The 21,274-nt window shown below is 42.6% G+C and overlaps 5 protein-coding genes across 5 annotated transcripts; 3 read left to right on the top strand and 2 right to left on the bottom strand.

Annotated features, from left to right (window-relative positions):
• Positions 1-942: 942 nt before the first annotated feature.
• Bfra_004444 (uncharacterized protein) lies at positions 943-1,634 on the bottom strand (the record flags this gene model as incomplete). Its single annotated transcript, XM_037334849.1, has 4 exons — positions 943-1,100; positions 1,163-1,231; positions 1,267-1,444; positions 1,494-1,634. The coding sequence occupies 4 exons, from the start codon at positions 1,632-1,634 to the stop codon at positions 943-945; spliced, it is 546 nt and encodes a 181-aa protein (XP_037193383.1).
• A 9,459-nt stretch (positions 1,635-11,093) lies between these two features.
• On the top strand, positions 11,094-11,418 carry Bfra_004443 (uncharacterized protein; the record flags this gene model as incomplete). The annotated part of the gene is made up of 2 exons (XM_037334848.1): positions 11,094-11,166; positions 11,213-11,418. 2 exons carry the CDS (start codon positions 11,094-11,096, stop codon positions 11,416-11,418), a joined length of 279 nt encoding a protein of 92 aa, XP_037193382.1.
• A 19-nt stretch (positions 11,419-11,437) lies between these two features.
• Positions 11,438-12,730, top strand: Bfra_004442ia (uncharacterized protein; the record flags this gene model as incomplete). The annotated part of the gene is made up of 5 exons (XM_037334847.1): positions 11,438-11,462; positions 11,513-11,595; positions 11,784-11,888; positions 11,950-12,141; positions 12,407-12,730. 5 exons carry the CDS (start codon positions 11,438-11,440, stop codon positions 12,728-12,730), a joined length of 729 nt encoding a protein of 242 aa, XP_037193381.1.
• A 3,035-nt stretch (positions 12,731-15,765) lies between these two features.
• Positions 15,766-16,393, bottom strand: Bfra_004441 (uncharacterized protein; the record flags this gene model as incomplete). The annotated part of the gene is made up of 3 exons (XM_037334846.1): positions 16,230-16,393; positions 16,100-16,196; positions 15,766-16,028 (listed from the first exon to the last, which is right to left on the bottom strand). Exons 1-3 carry the CDS (start codon positions 16,380-16,382, stop codon positions 15,766-15,768), a joined length of 513 nt encoding a protein of 170 aa, XP_037193380.1. The 5' UTR covers positions 16,383-16,393.
• Positions 16,394-20,498: 4,105 nt separating this feature from the next.
• Positions 20,499-20,747, top strand: Bfra_004440 (uncharacterized protein; the record flags this gene model as incomplete). The annotated part of the gene is made up of 1 exon (XM_037334845.1): positions 20,499-20,747. One exon carries the CDS (start codon positions 20,499-20,501, stop codon positions 20,745-20,747), a length of 249 nt encoding a protein of 82 aa, XP_037193379.1.
• Positions 20,748-21,274: the final 527 nt, after the last annotated feature.

Genomic DNA, 21,274 nt, shown 5'->3' with positions numbered 1-21,274 from the left:
TGGAAGTGCAATAAAGCTTTAATTCTTGTTGTCAAGAGAAGATTGGAATGAATCTATTTGACATCACTTCAGCTGGCATGCAATTTATTAGTATGCCCAGCGAAGCATGTGTATTTTTGCTGTTGGAAAAAAGGTAGTGATTTGACTATCAACTCAAGCTGTCATGTCAGTTCATGTCTATCGACTCATCTTTTTGAGCCTTCCACTTGAAGATGTAGAGTCTTACACCAAAACCAACATTTTTGTCCACAGACCAGACAGAAGTTCTTTGATATTGAAGCCTAAGCTCACATCTTTCGACAATATCTCTTCAAGATTGAAGGCTATCTGAACATTGCCCAGTGAACAGTCATGAGCATCCAATAAAGAACCTTGATTGATACCCCTGGATCCTCAGTAATTGGCATCCATGCCACAAGAACCGACGCAAAGTCTCTGGGTCGAGATTCTAGGTTGTATTACATGAGCCATCGTCTCTCTAATTCGCCAGGAATCTACTTTGATACAAAATTAGTCACACTTTATCTGTTGTGTATTCAAAACAAGACGTTTGATGTTAGTTGACAACCAAACCTAGATTGCTATTACCTGGTACCTATCTCCTTGAAATTGGATGAGATTACATTAAAATTCACACTATATTGAAGTTTGATGGAAGATATTCTTATATGACTAGATGAGGCTGTCCGATTTCAAGATCACTTTAGACATTTAGACATGTATTAGCTAAAGCGCATGCTTTTCATAGTCTGATTACATACACGAGGTGCCAATATTGTAGTGACTTTCATTCATTCAGCTGAAGTTTCCGAGGAACACTTCAACTAATCGTTGGAATTGGCAATAAATAAAACCTTCTACCATGCAAACACACCTCAAAGCCTTGAATATCCTCCATTTTGCCCTGGAGAACATCCACTTCCATAAAGATAGGCTCCTAGTCTAATCATCGTCGTCAAAAATTGCGCTTGCTTGATCTTCTGAATCGATACCACCGTTGCCAGAGTCATCGTAAAAATCACCGGTGTCGCTAACGTTCTCCTCGATCTCAGGCTCGGAGGTAGTCTTCTTCGCTACTTTATTCTTCTTCTTAGCAACGCCTAGACAGCCAGTTTTTATTATGTTAATGATGCAGCGCTAGAATTATTAGATGATTACATACCTTCGCCTTTACCCTCGATCTCTACCTTGCGTTTCTTTGAACTACCCTTAGCGACACCTTCACCCTTAGCTAAGACAGTTATTAGTGATCTAATCATGATTTACCAGCCAGGGATGAGTTAAAAGTACCATTTCCATCCTTAACAATGGCATGAGACTTCTTGAGTGCTTCCCAAATGTGTCTGACAGCCTTTTCGGTGCGATCCGTAGCCTTGATGGCCGTGAAGTTAGGAACAAAGCTCTTGCCAGCAGCCTGAAAGAGAATCTGAACTACAACTGCATCCTGTGTTATAATTAGCCATTTTCGCCAGATGCCAGGGAAGGAACCATACTTTTTCGGCTTGGGTCCACTGTTTGCCGGACGAAGTCCTATTGTTGGGAGCCTTGACCTTCTCATTGGCCTTTCCCTTAGCGGCGGGGACAGCTGGTGCAGCTTCGACAGCTAGTCGGGGATTCTCATTTACGGCGGACATTGTTTCAAGTAGAATTGGTGATTTTTATGGTTTGATTGTAGAAATAGTAGCTAGAAATTATTAGCAAGGTAACGTATGACAAGAAGTTGTACATTATTAGGCTTTGAATGTATGAGGCGGTCTGAATGTACAAGGAAGAATCATAGATTGTGGAGACCTAAATGTACGAGAAGCTCTTATATATAAATAACACTTGAATGTACACAAAGCTGGTGTACATTGTATTGATTTGAATGTTTCTAAAGCTTCTGTATATTTTCAAGACTTGAATGTCGGAAATTATGAGAATGTACAATAGACTGTTGGAGAATAGAAGTACTTGAATGAGAAATGAGATGTAGGGGATTTGTGTGATTTGTCCGATTTAAACCCACAAGACAAGGCCGTGATAGCAACGACTTGATCCTATACAAGCTCTTGTACGTTGTAATGGCTTGAATGTGCAAGTAAAACCATTTCAAACGGACACACTTGCCACGTCGAGGAAGATGTTGTAGATTGTTATACAGGAATGAGATGGAATGGATCAGTGTTGATCAACTCCGAGCGAACCAGAGCGAGATCAACCCGCCAAATGGTAAACGTAACATCAAGAAATGTAAAACTTTCGCGCGCTAGCGATGAAGGAGTTGTTTGAATAGAGATATGCGAAAGGTCTATGGCTTACCAAGGTACAATGTATGATGATCTATGAACGTGGTCGATGAAGATGCGAATTTGGAAAATTGTTGTTTGGGGATGGAGAAAGTTGGAAGAAGTTGGACGCGAGGAAGACTTTTGTATCCTGGAAGTGGTTGTGCGGGGTAACATACGATTTTGGGTGCTTTGTTATGAAGTGAATATAGGCGAGAGTGTTGTTACTGATCTTGGTTTTTGGGACGCTGTCTATTCAGGGGCCTAGGCATTGGTCTTCGAGGCGAGGCTGGGGGTGTAGCAAGGTAGAAGGAAGACGAAGCTTGGAGAAAAAGGTACAGCCATCCAACCCGAGTTAATTCTACTTATTAGACTGAGAGTATTATAATATGTAATCCCTTATGGATCAAATGATGTACAGAAATCGATATTAGGTGATCCTTGGTATTTGTGGTTTCTTCGGTACCATATAAAGTCAGTTCAACTACTTTAGCTCTCTAGAAGAGACTAGGAGCTAACTCCTTGACATTCAAAAACCTAACTTTCATTCAAAAAATTGCATGTGAGGCTTCACAATCATAACTTAAGATGACTTTACCTTACCATTCTCCTATCTGCCCCAACCAGCTAGTTCTAAGCCATGTGTATCTTCCTGCCAGGAACTCCAACCCTGCTTGAGAATCACCTACCACCACACACGAGAATCTAAAAGCTATGCGCTGCGCTTTGATAAGGTTTCTAGATGATTCTATGATACTCCAATTCTTTGTTCTACTTTGACTATTATGCTAAATCTCTTTAGACAACCCCGAGTACTATAATCGTGCCTAAAACCTCGCTTTGTACCTGCGAAGCTTCAAGGCCTACAGAAATCTGCTAGCACAATGTGCCAGGCACCAAGAATATAGGTACTACGGATACTACGACACTCACCAAAACGTTTGGCACTATCTGTGACTCTCTAGCACAATCCATCTCAGGCTTCAACTCCCTAAGATCTTGCTCAAAGCTTTCCTAGCTACTCAACACTCCCGAAGTTGTGCCAAATCTTTGCGCGACACTACAGCAGCAATAAAAGTCTATTAGTCACAACTTTCATTCCCTATCCTGGCTTTCTATTCTGGTGGGTCATATCTAGGCAATAGAACCTATGTTATCGATTGGGACGCACTATCCCTGGAGCTGCATGAGGTCATCAATAAGCGCCACATCGATTCATCGGGTTTTCTCCACAAAGTTAGAGCACAGCTAGACACTCGACCTGGATCATGCGCATCTTTGTTCAAATGCTACTCCAAAATTCTAATCCAAGTTTATGTGTTTATCGAAAAGGTTCCGGTTCTGTTTTCATTCGGCTGTGGGTAATACCTGCTTAGGCGAAAATATGGGCACTTTGGAAAAAGCTTCCTCTCATTATCTTTCACTGACCTAGAAATTCCACAACCAGAATTGAAGATAACTCGACACTGTCAGGACCATTAATGTACCAAGCGAACATGAATACTGAGCTCTTTGGACATTGCTGACGGTGATTTTGTTCTGCGGCTGATTGAGCGTTCCCACTCCCACGTTGCAGGCCGGTTTATAACGACAGCCCATCAAACTTTGATTGAAAAAACGCTCTGGAGATACGAGATCAAGTCTCACACCACCTCCTTGGAGAACATCAAAGGCGGCATTTTCAAACCCTACAAAACACTCTGGGAAGATTTCACTAACATGACATCAACAGATGCAACAAGCACATGCGCCACCATATCCCCCCAACTACGAAAAAGACATAGGTGCCAAACTCCTGCCGATCCGCGACGAACTACTTTCCCTTACGAGTCAATTATTGTTCCCGAAGCTTCCAGCACACAGGTGAAGGTCGATCATTTACGGTAACTCGAAGTCTGGAATTATAAGTTTGAAAAAAAAAACGCGGTGCGAGCCCCTCAGTCGTTGTTTGATACAATACTTTTCTAGCGGAACACAATACTAGGCTTTTGACTTTCAACAGCTCCGCAGACTGCCTAGAGCTTTTTTACTTCTTCTCAGACTAAGGACAAGGCCTCTACGTTCATGTCATAACTCTGTATCCCAAGGGCTGTCAAATGAGCGCAAGTGATTGAAGGGAGGTACAAAAATTTAAAGTCAATATGAATGCCCGTATCACTGTTTGAATGATACACATCTGCCGCTGTTCCATCGAGAAGAAGTTCCGCTTTTTTGTCACGCAGACTATCTAACATCTCTTCTCTTCCAGAATACCTCTCCGACGCGCGAATTCGAAGAGAAACAATGATGTGACGGATTATGAGATTCTCTCCGCCGAAACGCTGATGTGCCAATATTCAAAGAGAAACACAATATATGAATGGGCGTCTCTGGGGTGCCTTTATATCTGAGCATCTGAGCAGCTTCAGTAATTAGATTTACATTTCTGTGGCGAATAATTAGAGGATGGTGGCAATGGGGATGGAAATTACACATCTCTTAAATTCTATGTAATCGATGTGCGAGATAGTCAAGCCATAAGCAAGACTATTCTAGAGTGTCCCAAATGCTATTCATATCTAATCCCACTAATATGGGTTGTGTTTCACATCCGACTTTAACTTCAACCAGCTCCTTTGAGCGAACTATCTAGATTGAAAAATTGGTCACAAACACAGAAGGAAGAGTACGCTCAATGAGCGGTAGAGCTTTTGTCATATCAGTGCCTTGTTGCATATCGTATAGCGGTAAGGCTACTCTTAACATCAACAGATCTGACAGAAATAAATGGCTTCCAATAAGAGGTGGAGATTTCGCTATCTGAGGCTCTTGTTGCATGTCGTAAAATGGTGAGGCTGCTCACAGAAGTTCATAAGTCTGGCAGAAATAGATATCCATCCAGTAGGAAGGAAAGCTCCTGCTATTGGGACCTCTTGTTGCACGTCGCAAAGCGGTAGGCTGATTGGTAGTAGCCTTGCAACTGGCAGAACCAATTGATAGCCAATTGGGGGGTACGTTCCGGCCTCCTGCTAGCTAATGTTGCACGTCGTAAAGCGGTGCGGCTGTACGCGGCTCATTTTGTAGCTGGCAGAAAAAAGGGCGCCATGGAGCACTCAATCATACATTGAAACATCTAGAACACCTATACTGCTTGAAAATAGCCTTGAAATCACTCGGTGAGGACGCAAGCTTTCTTCTGCTTTGACAACTAACTGGTACACAACTTCGCTCTTTGATTCTAAATTTCTATGAGACTCTAAAAGACTTCTGAGGTGATTTTCCATCAATTTCCTCCCTTCTCGATCAATTTATCAGATCAGTGAAATCCTGCATTTAATAATCCAAATCCCAAGTGACAGAGGCATTATATTTCTCAAATAAAGCGCTACAATTTACATTGTATCTAGGAAATCAAGCTACGTTCCATAGTCAATCATAAAATATTTTTGTTCAAGATCGTCCATCTTAGCTCCAGCTGGCGCCGCTGACGAATGCTACTGAATCTCACCGTCTGTGGCCGACCTCATCATGCTTTACATGCAGCTCAATTTTCTTACTGGTCTACGCAGACTGTGTTTGCAATTGTTGCACATCTGAATTTAAGCGACTCAATGAAGCCAGTTAATGATACCTACCATTTTGCTGTTTGACCGAGTGTCAACGTTTTGGTGCATCCGAGCTTTCGTACCCCAAGTTTGTGCGCACAATTATGGAAAACTTCCTCCAACTTCTAAAATTCATAAACCCGTTCATGGCATATCCCCGACAGATGGCCTGAGCTACCAGTCTATCTTGATAGTATTCTGGTTGTTTGTCGACATCATCATAATTACTAGAGATGTCCTACCATGAGCGACTTTCTCATAGTCGAAGTGAAAAATCTCCCACTAGCTAGGTTGAATTGTTTTTTTCATTCCGAGAACTTCTCTACGATCCCAATTCTTGTAACTGTGGCTAATCCATATTTCTACTTAGCCCTCATCAAAGACCTTGTATCGATCAAGAATTACCTTATCATCTCCTTCGAATAGCACTACGAAAAACATTTGTACCTTGGTGAAGGTGCGGCATCTTGGAAGACACGCAATGGAACGAAACGCTTGGACTGGGTGCGCTGATACGATGAAGACCGAGCGCACTGGCGATTAACAAATGGAAGACAATATAATACGATCGTATGGAAAATATCATAATACAACGGGGTTGAAACTTTGGGATGGGAAGGACATCGAGCTTTTTGGAATGCGCATCAGCATAAATAACACGAACATTATCACGCCTTTACTTAGGCCCGAAAACGGCGTCCTTTTCATTCGCTTTAGCAAATTAATCCTCGATAAACGTCTCTAGATTCATTAAGCATTGAATATATACTTCGAAGCCGTTTTCGAGTCAAAATGTGTAGGGCTTCGAGTTTCCATCGAAGCTCAATGCCGCCACTAGCTTAGAAGTCGAGATTGAAGAAGCATCTGATTAAGAATGGCCGTCTATACGCATTTTAGAATATTTGAAAGGACTGACTGTCTCTCAATGCTTGTCTTATCTTCAGGTCTACGTCTTTACTTCACACCCACTACACACTGTCTGTGTGCTTGAGGGTATAGGTATTGAGTTTTCCTGAAAATATTGATAAAGCATTCTTCAAGTAGAAAACATTCTCCATCCAGATCAGAATCATCCTATACATACAATAGACATCAAAATATGAAAGCAGTTTGGCGTTTTGTTGTCTTATAGATAGAAACAAAAAATTGGTTATTCCAAGATCCAAGAAGCCCAAGAGGTTAAGCGAGTGAGCCCCTGAGCTTTACACCAACTACATTCATGCATACCACTACACTCTGTATACTCTGGATCATTTATCCAAACAAACGTGCAAGATACACAAAAATAACTAGATATAGAAACACATCAGGTTGTTTTGCTCTCCGAAGATAAACATTTCTTGCTGATCATAGTTTTGATCAGGAATTCGAGCAGGTCACGAGTCTGGCACGTGCAAGTAGAACTTCACATCCATGAGATTCCACAAGGCAAGTTGAACCTTGTTCATTCAGTCCCAAGAACTTCTGGTCAATGGGCAGACAATGAGCAAGTAGAGGCTCAGATTGTCTAAAGTGAGGCTTGCTGATAGTTTAAAAAAACGCAGAAAATAATGAGCTCACTGACATAATAGTAAAAGTTGGAGAGACATCCTTATGGCTGGGCTTGCACAGATGGGTTATTTCCTTTACTTCTCAGCAAAACGAGATTATTTGTCATGCTTCTGAGCTTTGACATTCCTTCTCACATCTTATCCCAGTTCTTTCTGGTTGGCTGATTCTTAGCAACTCTCAAGAGATATTTTCTATCGGGACGCTTTCACACACTCTCTTTGTTGATTGCGCTTGCTGAGAATGAGAATCTTGAAGAGAACATCAAGGATTTTGAAGATTCTTTGATGCCGTACAATGTCTCCATTCAGAAAGTTAAATTTCAATCTAACCTTTGAACTCCAGAACTTGTTGCTTTATTTATTCTCATGAACCAAGAGAGGTTGTTTTTGTCAGGCTTACATGATCTTGTTCTGAAGCTCGGGCCTCTCTACAACCTTATCATTCAACCAACCAGCATTGATGCTTGTGACTTTCACGGGACTTCGGGACCACTTCGGATTTTGCAGAAATTTGTTGCATGTCAGAAATAGTTGATTTTCGAATTTTACTCAACTTTCCCTCAAAAAGCTAGCTAGGTAGCTAGCTGCCAGCTCCCTGAAGCTTTTTTGGAAGAAAAGCTGAAATTACAACGAAAAAGAAAAAGTTGCCGTTCTGGACAATTTTAAGATGGTAGGAAGAGTTAGTCTTGGGAATCTTGGAAAGAAAGTAAAAAAAGTTGAAAAGTTAACTTTGCTGGAAGTTATGAGTGATTGAGTGTCTGACTTGGGTGTGTTCACTTGATGTTGAGTTGGAATTACCCTTTTCAATTCCAGAACTATTTTGGCCGCGGTTGTCACTTTGGATGTCTCTAAGGAGCGTAATATAGGAAATCAAGAGTTTTTACATGATCTAAACTAAAAATAAATGTGAGGTGCATAAAATGAAAGCTCATAGGTCTCTGGAAAAACAAGTGGCCAGAGTTTGGGGGTTTCATGTGGAGTTCACGAAGACCTCACAAGATCAACCCAACAAAAAAACAACTTTATTTCTTGTAAAAAAGGCGGACTACTTTTTGAATCATATCTTCTCAGTAAGCCCTTCAACATAAGAGATGCGGCAAACCTCATTGCTTTGCTACAACGAGATGAAGATATCATTTTTGAAATAGGTGATTTGTGAGGGCTATAATGAAGGGCCTTCTTTGAGTTTGTGTGTAAATTCGTATCTACTTGATCTTAATCTTCCTCAATACCAACTTGCCCGCATGATTTATACTGTGTTCAAATGTGTGATACACACGCAAGTCTACAGCGAAGATCAAATTTCATCAGAAGAGAAGTTGAGTAGTTTTTTTACTTCTGGTTATGCCCCTCTCAGGTAGAATCTCCTGCCACGCACTCCCCTAAAAAACCCTTTCGTTACAGAAAACGCAACTATAGAACACATTCTTCTGTCGCACAAAGTTTTTCATTATCAATACAGGTATATTGGACGAAGGTGCTTTCTATCTGCCCGATCGGGTAAAGCAAAGTGGGCGTAGTCAGGTCAACCATTTCAGACAAGTGGAATGGTTCAAGGGAACAGATGCTACGCATTTTAGAGGAAGCGCCTGTCTCTTTTTGATCAAAAAAACCTCTGGATAACTTCAATTAATTTGCTCGCCCACAATTCATGGCAAATTGAATGGACCACCGCAAGTTTTAGTCAGCCCCTTCAGCCAAATGAAGTATCAAAAAAACCCTACATCTCAACACATTTCTACTCATTACAGTAACACGAACTCGCCCTATTCTCTATCAATAACAATAAAGGTGTGAGGAGCATCAAAAATATATATATAAAAGGGTCAAGTCACTCGTGAATCAAAGCTACGGATATAAATCCACGGAGTTGATTTTTGGGGTCTAATCCTGGTGCGACACATATACTCTCCTTCGTGTGACTGATGAACATGGCGTAAAGTCATTAAACATGTTTGAGTATTCTTGTGGCCTCATCATGAGTGATTTCAAAAAAATCTTGACGGGAAAATACTAGAGCTGACTCGGGGGTCCTGTGTACCCTTCAAGAATCGTATGTCGAAGTGGCTTATATCTAGCAAAGTATGCAGACTCTTTATTTCCACAATCAAATCGAATCTTTACCAGACGCACATATACCCAAGGAAGATGCTGCATACCAAGAACCCGGGCCCTCTACTTGTCCTCTTGAAGCACTCCGAGACTGCTACCTTCTCCACCCAGGAAAATTGAAGAAGCCATTACCATCAATGCATATTTTACGGGAAAGATACTCAGAGCTCTTGATTCCTTCCAGCTATTCCCTACAGTTCCAATGATACTTCTCATGTTCAATACCGAACCTTTCGGGTAACCTATTCAGAATACATGTACAAGCCTTTCTTCCTATAAGTATCAGTCAAAAGTTACCGTAAAATGAAGCTTTACACTTTCGGTTAGATAAGCCACTGTTCAACATGTGCAGTGAGAAGCCACAGGTCATGATAGACCCGTGCAAAGGTTGATCTTCCGAAATTTGGTCTGAGAGATCATAATAAGTCAGTTCCGAATATCACACCCATTCACACAGCCGAACAAAATTTCTTCAGTCACAATACGAGTAATAAGCCAAAAGTACTGCATTTCAAAAATGTGCATTATGTGTCTCGCTCAAACAACCCACTATTCCGATCCCTATTTCCGATCGATCCATTTTGGAGTACGGAACTGGGATCCGAAAATGGCACTTAAGTCATATCTGAATTGGGTATTCTTCATGGGGAGAACAAGCACCCCAAGAACTATCGATTTTTAGAGTCAAGTTCGAAAATGATGAGGAGAGTACGAACGTTTCTTTTGGCATCCATGTAATGTGGAAAGAAAATCGAAGAGTTGCTACCATACCCGAGTAACTTCCTCGTTTTCTCTTTCGTGTAATCTACGAACTTTTGATATTGTGTTGGTCATCATTTCATCATTTCAAAAAGTTGAGATCAAAAATTAGAATCAAATTATCTCACCCATTGGTGTCACGAGTTAACTCGTGTCAAAAACGTGGGCGTCCCTAAGCCGCTGTCAATTTCCGTGAAAGGAGGCTAAGGAGAGAAAGCTGGTAGAAAAAGCTGCCGACCTCAAAATTAATATGCAAAGAGGTGCAGAGATCTCCAATCATGTTTCCAGTCACCCAATGAGCTCGAAAGCTTTTCTAAATTGACACGAGTACGGAAAGACGCGGATATACGAAAATGTCAGGGAAGCTGCATGCATAATGCAAGTATTTATCCGAACCCCACCTCAAGAACTTTTCGGCAAGTACAAACGTAAACTTATAGAACGCTGTCAAGTATATTCCCACCAGAAATTATCACTTTACAATACCAAAGTTTCACACCACAGATCATAGAAGAGTCAAGTCAAGTTAAGAGAAGGTATTCCATTAAGTAAACAGGGCAATTTATGCCAGAAGGATGAAGTCTACAGGAAATGACGAGGGTGATGTCACTATCTCTCCAGCTATCTATCTACAGTGCTAGGGTCTTGCTGCTGCTGCCAATCTCTACTAATACAAAACATATGACTACAAAATAACCGCCCTTCCATAATTCATCCCATACCAAGCATATGTCGAATTGAATGTGTTGTGAGTTTTGAAAGAAGCATGTCGGTGGAACAAGTGATAGTTCCTGGCGCAGTAGAGTTGTGATTTTCTTGCCATGTTGATGGTTTGGTGGGTTGTCGTTTTGATTGAAGTTCTTGTTGAGGGTGGTGACTTTTGCGTCAAGCTGAGTATTCGTTGAGAGTCGTAGTTCGGGCTCTTCAATTCTCGAATAAGGGCACCGACATGCCAAGGAGGTCCTCCGAGCGAATTCCAATCCATCTACCAAACCCGTCTACCAAATTCATCTATCAATACCGCCAATTCCGTCCATTCCAGCAGCACATCCACCGCAGCAAGCAGCAAACCCCCAAGTAAGCAACGACACCATCTTCAGAGCAAACCCTTTCGGGACGCAAACTACCAGAACCAGCGTAGCATGAGTGCTTTTCACCAACCATCATGAACAGCGAATCAATACTAAATCGTCGGTGTAAGTACCCAAAACAACGGTGCAAGTCCTCTCTAACGGATCAGAACGAAGAGGTGGTGCAACACCAACAAGATCCGAAGACCCCGAAGGCACTGTCCTACCCAACCGCCCAGTCACCGCTGACTTAGTAACATGAAAGGCCGCACGTCCCACCCACGACCCCGGCGCAGCGTAGCAAACTCCGTAGAGAAAGCCACCTGAACCCAAGGTATCACTGGACAGTAAGATAAACCAATCAGAAAACCTGCTTCAGACCGAAGTCCTCCACAAGCCCCCTTGAAACTTCGCCACTGAGTTTTCTCACTACTGCCTCAGCATCAACTGAAAGCTGTCGAGGAATCTCTAGAAGCCTCGTCAAGGAACCCCGAAGGGTCCTATCAGAAGGCCTCACGCTACCCCAGTCGAGAAACCCGCGGAGAAGTTCGGTGAACCGCCCGAAGGCAGCTCGTTAAACAACTCGTTGGACTCTCAGTCGGTGTAGCAAGAAGAACAATCAGAAATCGCAAAGAAGCTCGGCGAATCACCCGAAGGCGACTCTATGAGCAACTCTGGAAGTCAACATGAACCTCACCTGAGAAACCTAAGTCCCAGCACAGAGAAGATCTCATCAAGGAACCCGAAGGAACCCGTCAGAGATCTCTACCGCCCCATTCGAGATCTCATGAGAAGTCCGGTGAGTCACCCGAAGGCAACTCGTTGAACAACTCGTCGAGAAACTCAGTCGGATTGGCAAGAGGAAACCATTAGAACTCGCAGAGCCGTCCTGTGAGCCACCCGAAGGTGACCCGGCGAGCAACTCCTTGAGCCCACAGGAAACCTCATCTGAACTTTCGTCAATCAGAAGACCGAACAACAGGTCAAAACGCAAGTTCACCATCCCCGCCTCAGCATCACCGAAGTGACCGAACAACGGATCATAGGATCTCTCCTAAGCCTAGGACCAGCGTCTCCTCCCGTCAGCCGATAACCTCAAGAGGAACCTATCAGAGTCCCCCGAAGGAGTCTCAACAAGGCCCTCAAACGAGATCGCCGACTTCAGAAATTCGAAACCAATCTTCGGACATGAAAGTTACCCGCAAGAATCTTCCACCAAACAACACCTCCCCACAAGCAGTACCCCTCCTTGGGCATCGCTGCCGCAGTTCAGCGCCGAAAGGCAGGTCGGAACGAAACAAGACGAAGAGACGGCTACTCCGGTACGACACAGGTCGTTCACCATCAATGCAGTAACAAATCCCGCGCCAGAAAAACTTATGAATTGAAACTTAACCTCTAGGGTGTCTCCACACCTAGACAGTAGCACAATTTAAGAGTCCCCGTCAACGAAAAATGCCATAAGAACCACGTCACCAAAGTTCGTTGCTTTTTAACTGGACGGACAATGCCTCAGCGCCGACACGACTCCGCACATCGATTGGCCGAACAACACGAACAGACTAGTCTGCTGCCCTAATTTCGTCTCAGTGCCCGGTGGTTGAACAACGAAATCCCCGAGTGGACCGAGGAGTGAAGCCTCAGCACGCCCATTTGTATACCCCCAGGGGCAGGTAGACGCCGAACAACTCCACTGCAGCTACACCCACAGTAGAACCCGCTAAGGTAGAACTGGAAATGGTGGATAGAAAGGTAACTACCAATTAGCTTCTCAAAGCCCCCGCGCAGAACAATGACACAAGACTTTCACCCACGCCATGCTTTCTACCTTCACTGGAAATGCCAGGTGGAAGTGACTGAACTTTAAAGATAGGATTCTCCCAATCCGGGAAGAGTTGCTGAGTCCGCGCTTTGGATTCATGACACGCATCATCGCTAGGAGAAGACTTACGCAGCGCAACGGAGTGGATATACCTGAGGATGTGCCTTCGGAATTCTCCTCATACAGACAATACACTATACCCACGTCACTCCGTTACTCCGAGAAACAAAGTAGGTAGAAATATCTGTAACCAGTATCCAGATATACAGTATTTAGCTAAATAGCAAGCGCCCTCGAAAGACATGACAACAATCAGAAACTAAATCTAACCCCATGAGGTGTCTCCACACTCAGGCAGTGACAAGTCCATGAAAGTTGTTGGATATGCAGTATCTTCTTCATTGGGCAACACCTTACTATTCACCTTTCTGCACCTTGTTCTGGGTAGCTTTCCATATTGCTCAGCAATGCCATCAACAACTCTTGCAAGCAGTTTTGATGAGCTTCGCGTTATATCTTGCCCCGGTGGCAAGACACATTGCTAAACTCCTGCCTGCACCAACTGAATATTTAGTGGAAATCAATAACGGCATCATCGTCCAGAAGAAAATCCAAGCGTCAAAATGACCTAGTACCCGGCAAGCCGCACAGCCAGGGATTGCTCTCCCAACCATGTGAGGGCTCCTCATAGAACATGAGTCCAGCTAGAAACTTGGAAAGCTCACTAGTATTCCTGCAAGCCGCACCGTCTTTGACGATACGGTCCTCATGAGAGATGCAAGCATCTACAATCAAGAGTCAGGCTAGGATCTCATTGATCGGGACAGTGTCACACGATCCAAGATCTTCCTTTCTCCGCACGTTATCTCCCTACCACTATCAGCCCGTACAAATGATCAAAGTTCTATAAGGTACTGTCGAGCATCGTCGCATACGATAAAACGGGATTTATCGCATACTCAGCAAGCCAACACCAGTAGTTCTAAGATCAAATGCGATAGACGTGGATCGTGCTATCGTAATGGATGGAGCTATGTGCATTGGAGTATGATGCTGGATGATTATTGAAGCCCATAGAAAGTTAGAATGTGAGAGTTGAGTTGAAGATCTGTTTTCCTTGCGCCTGTGATATTCTGAGGAGGTTCCACAAATGGTCTGCGCTTTCAAATATCAATAGGTCACAAGTAACAACCAAGGTACGGTATCTCCCCCAAAGCCCACTAGATCAAGCCTGCAACACACGATATTTTCTTAGAATTAGAGATTGAGAAATTAAGTTCCGAAGAACGAAAGATCGTAGCCAACACCCACAAAAGCAGACACCCCACAAAAGCCAAAGTCCCCACAATGATCTCTAATTCACGGAAACAAAGTGCTAATGTTGCGAGCAGATCTGAACCATCGGTTCATAAAGCCAACTCCCACACAGATCTTCAACTCATCACAGACTTACGATCAAGAAACAACAAAGACACAAACAGAATCATAAGCCGCATACACGTCGCTGGCCGTCACTTGGCTCAACCATCACCATCGAGCGTCAACGTACACTTTCGCAAGTCAGTGAAATGAATACCGACATAGCTTTCAGGGAAAAATCCCATCAGACCATATTTTCTTGCATTTCTCTTTACAGGTAAAACTAATGCGGCAAGACACAGCTTTCTGTAATGATGAGATTCGGAGCTTGTGGCTGTACGGTTTACTTGCATCGAGACCCGCTATGATACAGTTGTACTGGAAGCGTTCATCGAGCAAAAGCCCTATGAACACTGTACGGTTTACTTGCATTATAGCGAATCTTGAGACAGTTGTACTGGAAGCGTTCGCAGAGTAGCAGCCCTTTAAAATACTGGACGGTTTGCTTGTACCACGATAAATCGCCGAACAGTTGTACTGGAAGTATTCATAGAACAGAAGTCTTTGAAACACATAAGCTATTGTGCTCAACTGAAATAACGTTTTAGTGAACTCGGCAAGCTGGCTTGCTATACGATAGTTTCCCCACTGTAGGTGACACTTTCGACGGCTTGGGGTATCAGCATCGTGTTCTCTTTGTTAGGGAATTGGGGACAGGGGGAGAAGCACTTAGCAACGTACCATTGAAATGCGGGGAGCAACTATACGCTGCTCCCAAGATAGGCGGATCTAAAAAGTTCAACAAATCCATACATACTGAAAAACCAGCCACCGAATAGTTGGCAAGTAATGAGCTTCCGCCGCCGATAGAACCTACTCGCGACCCAAACGCCAACCTCTCTTACACCACTAAAATGGGTGGCAAACATGTCAGAAATAGCAATCTCCACTGGACATTCAGATTGGCTACTAAGCCGCTCTAGCTACAAGTTCCAGTAGTCATTGTCCCGAAAGGGGATGCTACTCAGATGGTGCGTGCTACTCAGCAGCCAACCAATCCACACAGAGAAAACAAGAGCACAAACTATCTACATACAAAAAGAAAAAAGGGTTATCGAGGTCGATCGTCAAGGAAAGTGGTTGGAGAGCTCTGCTTCGAGGGCTGTGGCTGTCATTGAAAGTGAGGAAACAATCAAGCTTGGCTTGAAATGTCAATGTTGAATTGGTGGTATGAATATCTTGTTATAGATTCATCAATACTGATTCGTTGACAGTGAGGTGTACTTGATTCAGCCCTCGAAGCAGGCGCAAGATGAGGAGTGACCTCAGAATTGCTCCCTTGACAGTTGTTGAAACATGGATTGAAGATGCAGGGAAGATGCAATGCTTGCAGAAGCAATGGCTGTTTGAAGTAGAGGTACTATCCTCAAGCGCATCAGGCAATTCTGAGGTCGTGAGAGGTGACGGAGAGGTATCTTGTAAAGAGTATTCGAAGAAGAGATACTCTGCATTATTGCATGAGATTTAATTGATGCTCGCAGAGTTGATGAGAGTTGATTCTAATTGAAGAAGATACCTCTACCGCCAGGAGTCGAAAGTTGGACATTGACGTGAAAAGTCTTGGGAGGTGAAATATTAGAGATTATACCAGTATTCTCGTCATCACATTTCGCCTTTTTGACTTCTCAGTCTCTATCACGCCTGACTAGTCTGTTAGCAAAATGACTGGATCTTGCAGGAGATTTAGCGTTACCAATTAAAATAGACAGCGCCGAAGGCTCGAGAGGTTTTGGAGGTATGTTTGAACAGAGACGATTGAAAGACATGATTGCGCCCTTTTCAGGATATTTTGAGACCATATTGAAGCTCACTTTTGAGGTTCGCAGTAACGTAGAAGGTACCCATCGTGATGGAAACACGTGAATGGATCGAATGATTGATTGGTATTGTCATGGTGTGACAACTCCGCAGTTGAGCACACAGAGGAACAAAACTGTGGTATAAAAAGTCAGTAATCGAAAAAAGATGACTCAGTAACAGTACTTACATTACTGTGAAGAACACAGGAAAGAATAGAAGTGACATCGGAACGAAGGAACACCTAATGATAATTTGGTGGACGACTGTTTTAGTGACAAATTGAAATCTTCGCCAGAAGTCGTGTCGAGTGAACACGGCGATGTTGTGTGATAAGGACGATATTGATTCATGGTGGTAATGAAAATTGCAAAACGAAAGAAGCTTGCATGCGTGGTTTGAGGAAGACTGCACAACACGCGTCAGTAATGGCACAAAAACAGGATGCAGGAAGATCGAAGACTTATACCATAAGAACTATGCGAGAATACTTTGACTGATATCTAATGAGATAACAGACTTGATTACATACTTGACAAAAATGCCGATCTGCTGGTATGGCAGATTGGAGCATTTTTAACGGACGTCGACTGCGAAAGAAGTGTCAGGAACCAAACGGAAATTCAGTGCATGTGTAGCAAGACTTACTTAGCAGTATGAGATAGATGAGACCTTTGCTTGAGAACCGTTCTTCTTTGAAAGACTGTTGATCAATAGAAAAAGAGAAATTGAAGGCTCATAGAGGTTGAGCACATCCACGACGAGCCACTGATAGTGACTCGTCGCGTTGTTTTTGATCTGAATGAAAAGAATAGAAAGAGGTTTGTTATCGAAGAAGGTATTGAAGTATTGAAGTCAAAGAAACCTTGACTTGAATTTAATAATTGATGGCCTCTTGGTGGTTGAGGTGGTTTGATTTGTGAGAGGGGAAGACGAGGAGATGGTTGCTATGCGAATGCGAGATATAGTACATGCCTCGCAACAGGATTTCCAAGTTTTCTGCGCTAAGGAGAAACAAGAGATGGCACCTGCCGCGGAAGTGAATTGTTCCCCCGCCTTGTGATATCAGATTGGGGCATGTAATTTTTCAATTGGCTATATTTAAGTCGAGGCCCGAGGTATTCCGAATAGAGTGGCATTCACTATAGAGTATTTTCAAGTTCAAAATGCGGAGGTAATTAGATATTAAATTGTTACTTCTATTGTATTAATTAGAACATGCTGCCCATCCGATGTACAATATTAGAGCAACTTAATCAACATGAGCTTGAAAAGATGACTGGAAGAAGGCAGGATAATGTATCTTCAAACACGTCCATAGAAGTAAAATATATCAAATGTGTCTTGTATTGAATTATCTATATGCCCTGCAATTCTTGAGAAAGTGATTCTTGTTATCTCACCATCAAAATAGTTCCGCCCTATACTCTCTCACTATCCGGTCTCCAAATTACTTCATTACCAGCCCATCGCTCTTGCTTCTTCCCTAACACTCCACGTGATCTTTTTTATTTTACAAAACCAAGGCCATCCTTACATCATTGCAGTTTAATATTCATCCAGGAACCCATACGTAAAAGGGCTGTCAATCATAAAACAACAAACCTTTGTCTCTGCCGAAACCCGAGGTTTCTGGTTATTCATTCACTCATTTTTATTTTGGTCAGTGGCTGAGCATATCAACCATAGAGTCGGGTTTTATCGGGAAATAATTAGATTCTCCGATTTGGACACTTGCAAAGAGAGATCGGGATCGGGATGATACATATGATCTTGTCTACTTGACAGAAGAGCCAATTCATTCAAACCTTTTACCACACCAGAAAAGCACAGACTTACGGAAATCAAGACAAACTAGAAGTTTCCAAGCATTTGACAGGATAGAATTGAGGAACTGAATCGAAAATTCGAGATCCAACTCCTTGAGAAACCTAAGCACACATGAAGCTCTGTGATAGTACATGATTGACATAATTATATACATCATTGCGGGACTTTAGACCTTGCATAGTGTGATAGCTTCTCTAATAGTCAATTTGTTCTACCAGTATATAAAAAGTATTTCGCAAGAGCACCGAAAGTGCAACCCCAGCCTGTTATACTTCGAGTGATTGCATGTTCATGTGAGAGACAAATACTTGACGCTGGTCATTGTATCAATAATGCTTATGAATGCCGGACATGCTTTACTTTCATAGCAAGCACAATCATCATGAGAAGCTTTAGGTATATGTAGGTATTATGCTCGAGATGCAAACTTTAACTCGAAAACGGCATGTTTAGAATCCGACACCTGTTCTTGAGAGCAAACACTGGTCTGCGAACAAGCCATGGAACAATAATCAAGGTAGCTCTTATCACTTGACAACTCTTCGTAAAGAACTAATTCCTAACAGTTCTTGCTTAGATTTGTCCCCTTCTGCACATGAAATCCTAGCCTCTTAAGTGACATGACTGGAGCACATCAAATAGCTCTCATCAACGGGAACGTGTACAATTGATCCGTATTTTCAAAGACGAATTGGACTTTCTTGTTAATCAGATTAATTCATCCAGTGTTTCAATCAACAATTAATCCATGAAAGTGTTTATTAGCGATATTTCACAGTTCTTCATTGACCTTGTGTCACAGATGAGGTTGGAATTTGGATGACAAAGCATCATTCGTACAGTGGGGCAATTCAGCCCCTGCAACGACAGGACGACGACCGACCGTATCTCGTACCGTAGGTCGCAATATACATGAATTGGGTCGACCACTCTCAATAATGGGTTGCATATCGGTTCCAAGCAACAAGTCAAGAGGAGCGGCTCCTATTTTACCTGACGCTGACGCCGACGCCAGTGCGTGTGGTGTTTTTCGTTAGCTTACTAGTCTTTGTCCGCGATGTTTAAAGGAGCACGCTTACCGTACCTTTGGCGGTCCTCAATAGTTTGAGAACTGGCTTGGGTGATAGGGACGTACTCTTCTGCTCTTTATTCGAGCGTCTCAAGAAGTTCGGGGTGCCGTTCCGAAACTGCACGATGTAAAAAGCATGCCAAGCTTCTAAATCGCCGGAAAATCTGGGGTATCTAGCGTATTTCATTATTTCGTCACTGCAGGTCAAAAACTTCTTGTTCAATGTCATTTCTATTACATGTAAACCTGTCCTTATACTGTTGGTGTCATTCAGATCAACTTTGGTTTCTTCGTTCTAGGGCTCGTTTATCATCACATCTATCCTGAAGGTGTAGTATTGTAGTCTTGCCAAAACTGTTATAAATTTACTACTTCGAAAGTATTCAGAGCCTTGTTAAAACCAAAGGGATTGTGGTCATCATGACCTCGAGTACCATTTTTCAACGTGTCTTTTCCAAAAAGTCAAATGGTGAAAAGATCACATGCCATACTTCAAGACCTCTGAGCAGGTAATATCATCGCATCGCAAGGAGGCTGAATGTAGTAGACATACCCAGACTCATAAAACTATTTTCGCTATCATGTTGTAATGTACAACGCAGTTGTAGTTGTGCTCCTACAAATGCATTATGGCCCCATTGACGGAGACTTTACGCGACTGATCATCAGTACGATTCACGAGACCGATGAACTAGAGCAATTGAGCTTAGCGGTATTCGAAATAGAAATAAAAGAAAAACTAAATGGTTTAGTAGCCAATTACACACCAAGAATATCCCCAAATTTGCAAAAACATAAGGACACCTCAATTCTCCCAATCAAAGATGGATTTAGCAGCCTCACTAATTCTAGCTCGCCATCTAGCTCGCAATCTAGCTCACCCACAAACTCTAATGTCAATTATTTCTTGGGACTGGAGTCTTTCAATCTCTTGAGATAGAATTCTTTTTCATTCAAAAACATTGCACAAGTTCAAATATTCAAAGAAGAAACTTCGATACAAATCTCAAGGAAACCATCTTTCAGTCACTTACACCTCATAAAGTCGACCTCCAAACAAACAATCTATCCACTATTCCTCCTCATATATATTCTCCATCGAAGAAAGAACACTATCATCCCGACAGATAACCCACGGAACCACATCCCAATCTCCAACAAACCTCACCCCAACGACTACAAAATCACCACACCCAAAAATACCCAGTCCATCCGCAAAATGCACGCCTACCTCGGCCTCGCCCTAACCATCACTCCAATCCTCATCCTCTCCCTCATCATAACCATCGGCCGCATCTTAAACCGCAAGCGATTCTCCAAGGCCGATATCCACGATCTCGAAGTTAATTCTTCTGATTCCGAAAAAGAAGATGATGCTACTACCAATAACTTCACCACTGCTGCCACTTCCACAATGATGCCTTCAAGACCTGCGAGAGCTGTGCTTGCACCTGAACGGATCCAGTAGGAAATCTGTGGTGAAATTAATTTGAAATGGGGTGTGATGTGTGGTAATTCTATGTCATATAGTATGATTTTGGGGATAATTTGGAGTTATGTTATGGGATATCAGATATCAATGTATATGAAGAAATGATTAAGGATACCTCTATTTGGATAATGTATAAAGGTTTAGAGAGTTGGGAATATAAGATTTCTTATAGATGTTGTGGGAAATTGGTATGAAGGATTGATTAGCGATACCTCCATTCATAATGCAATTGATGCATACAATTATCTACATTCCAAAAAATGGAAAATTACCCATGGATTGCGTGAAACTATGATGCCATGGAAATTAAATTTGGAAAGCGTTTCAGCGAGAGAACACATTGCACACAGATAGCGCAAAGAGATGGAGTTATACATCCTGCCAGATACTTCCTCTGCTTTTCAATTCGAGCTTGCAGTGAACTTCCAACTTCTTCATTAATGTCATCCTACTACCCTCCTAATTTAACGGAAGAGATATCATCAATCTCATTTCCATCGACA

This window comes from Botrytis fragariae (assembly GCF_013461495.1).
Source record: "Botrytis fragariae strain BVB16 chromosome Unknown tig00000050, whole genome shotgun sequence".
In the NCBI taxonomy this organism is placed as follows: Eukaryota; Fungi; Ascomycota; class Leotiomycetes; order Helotiales; family Sclerotiniaceae; genus Botrytis; species Botrytis fragariae.
The sequence above is the reverse complement of the archived record's forward strand: the minus strand, read 5'-3'. Positions and strand labels throughout refer to the sequence as shown.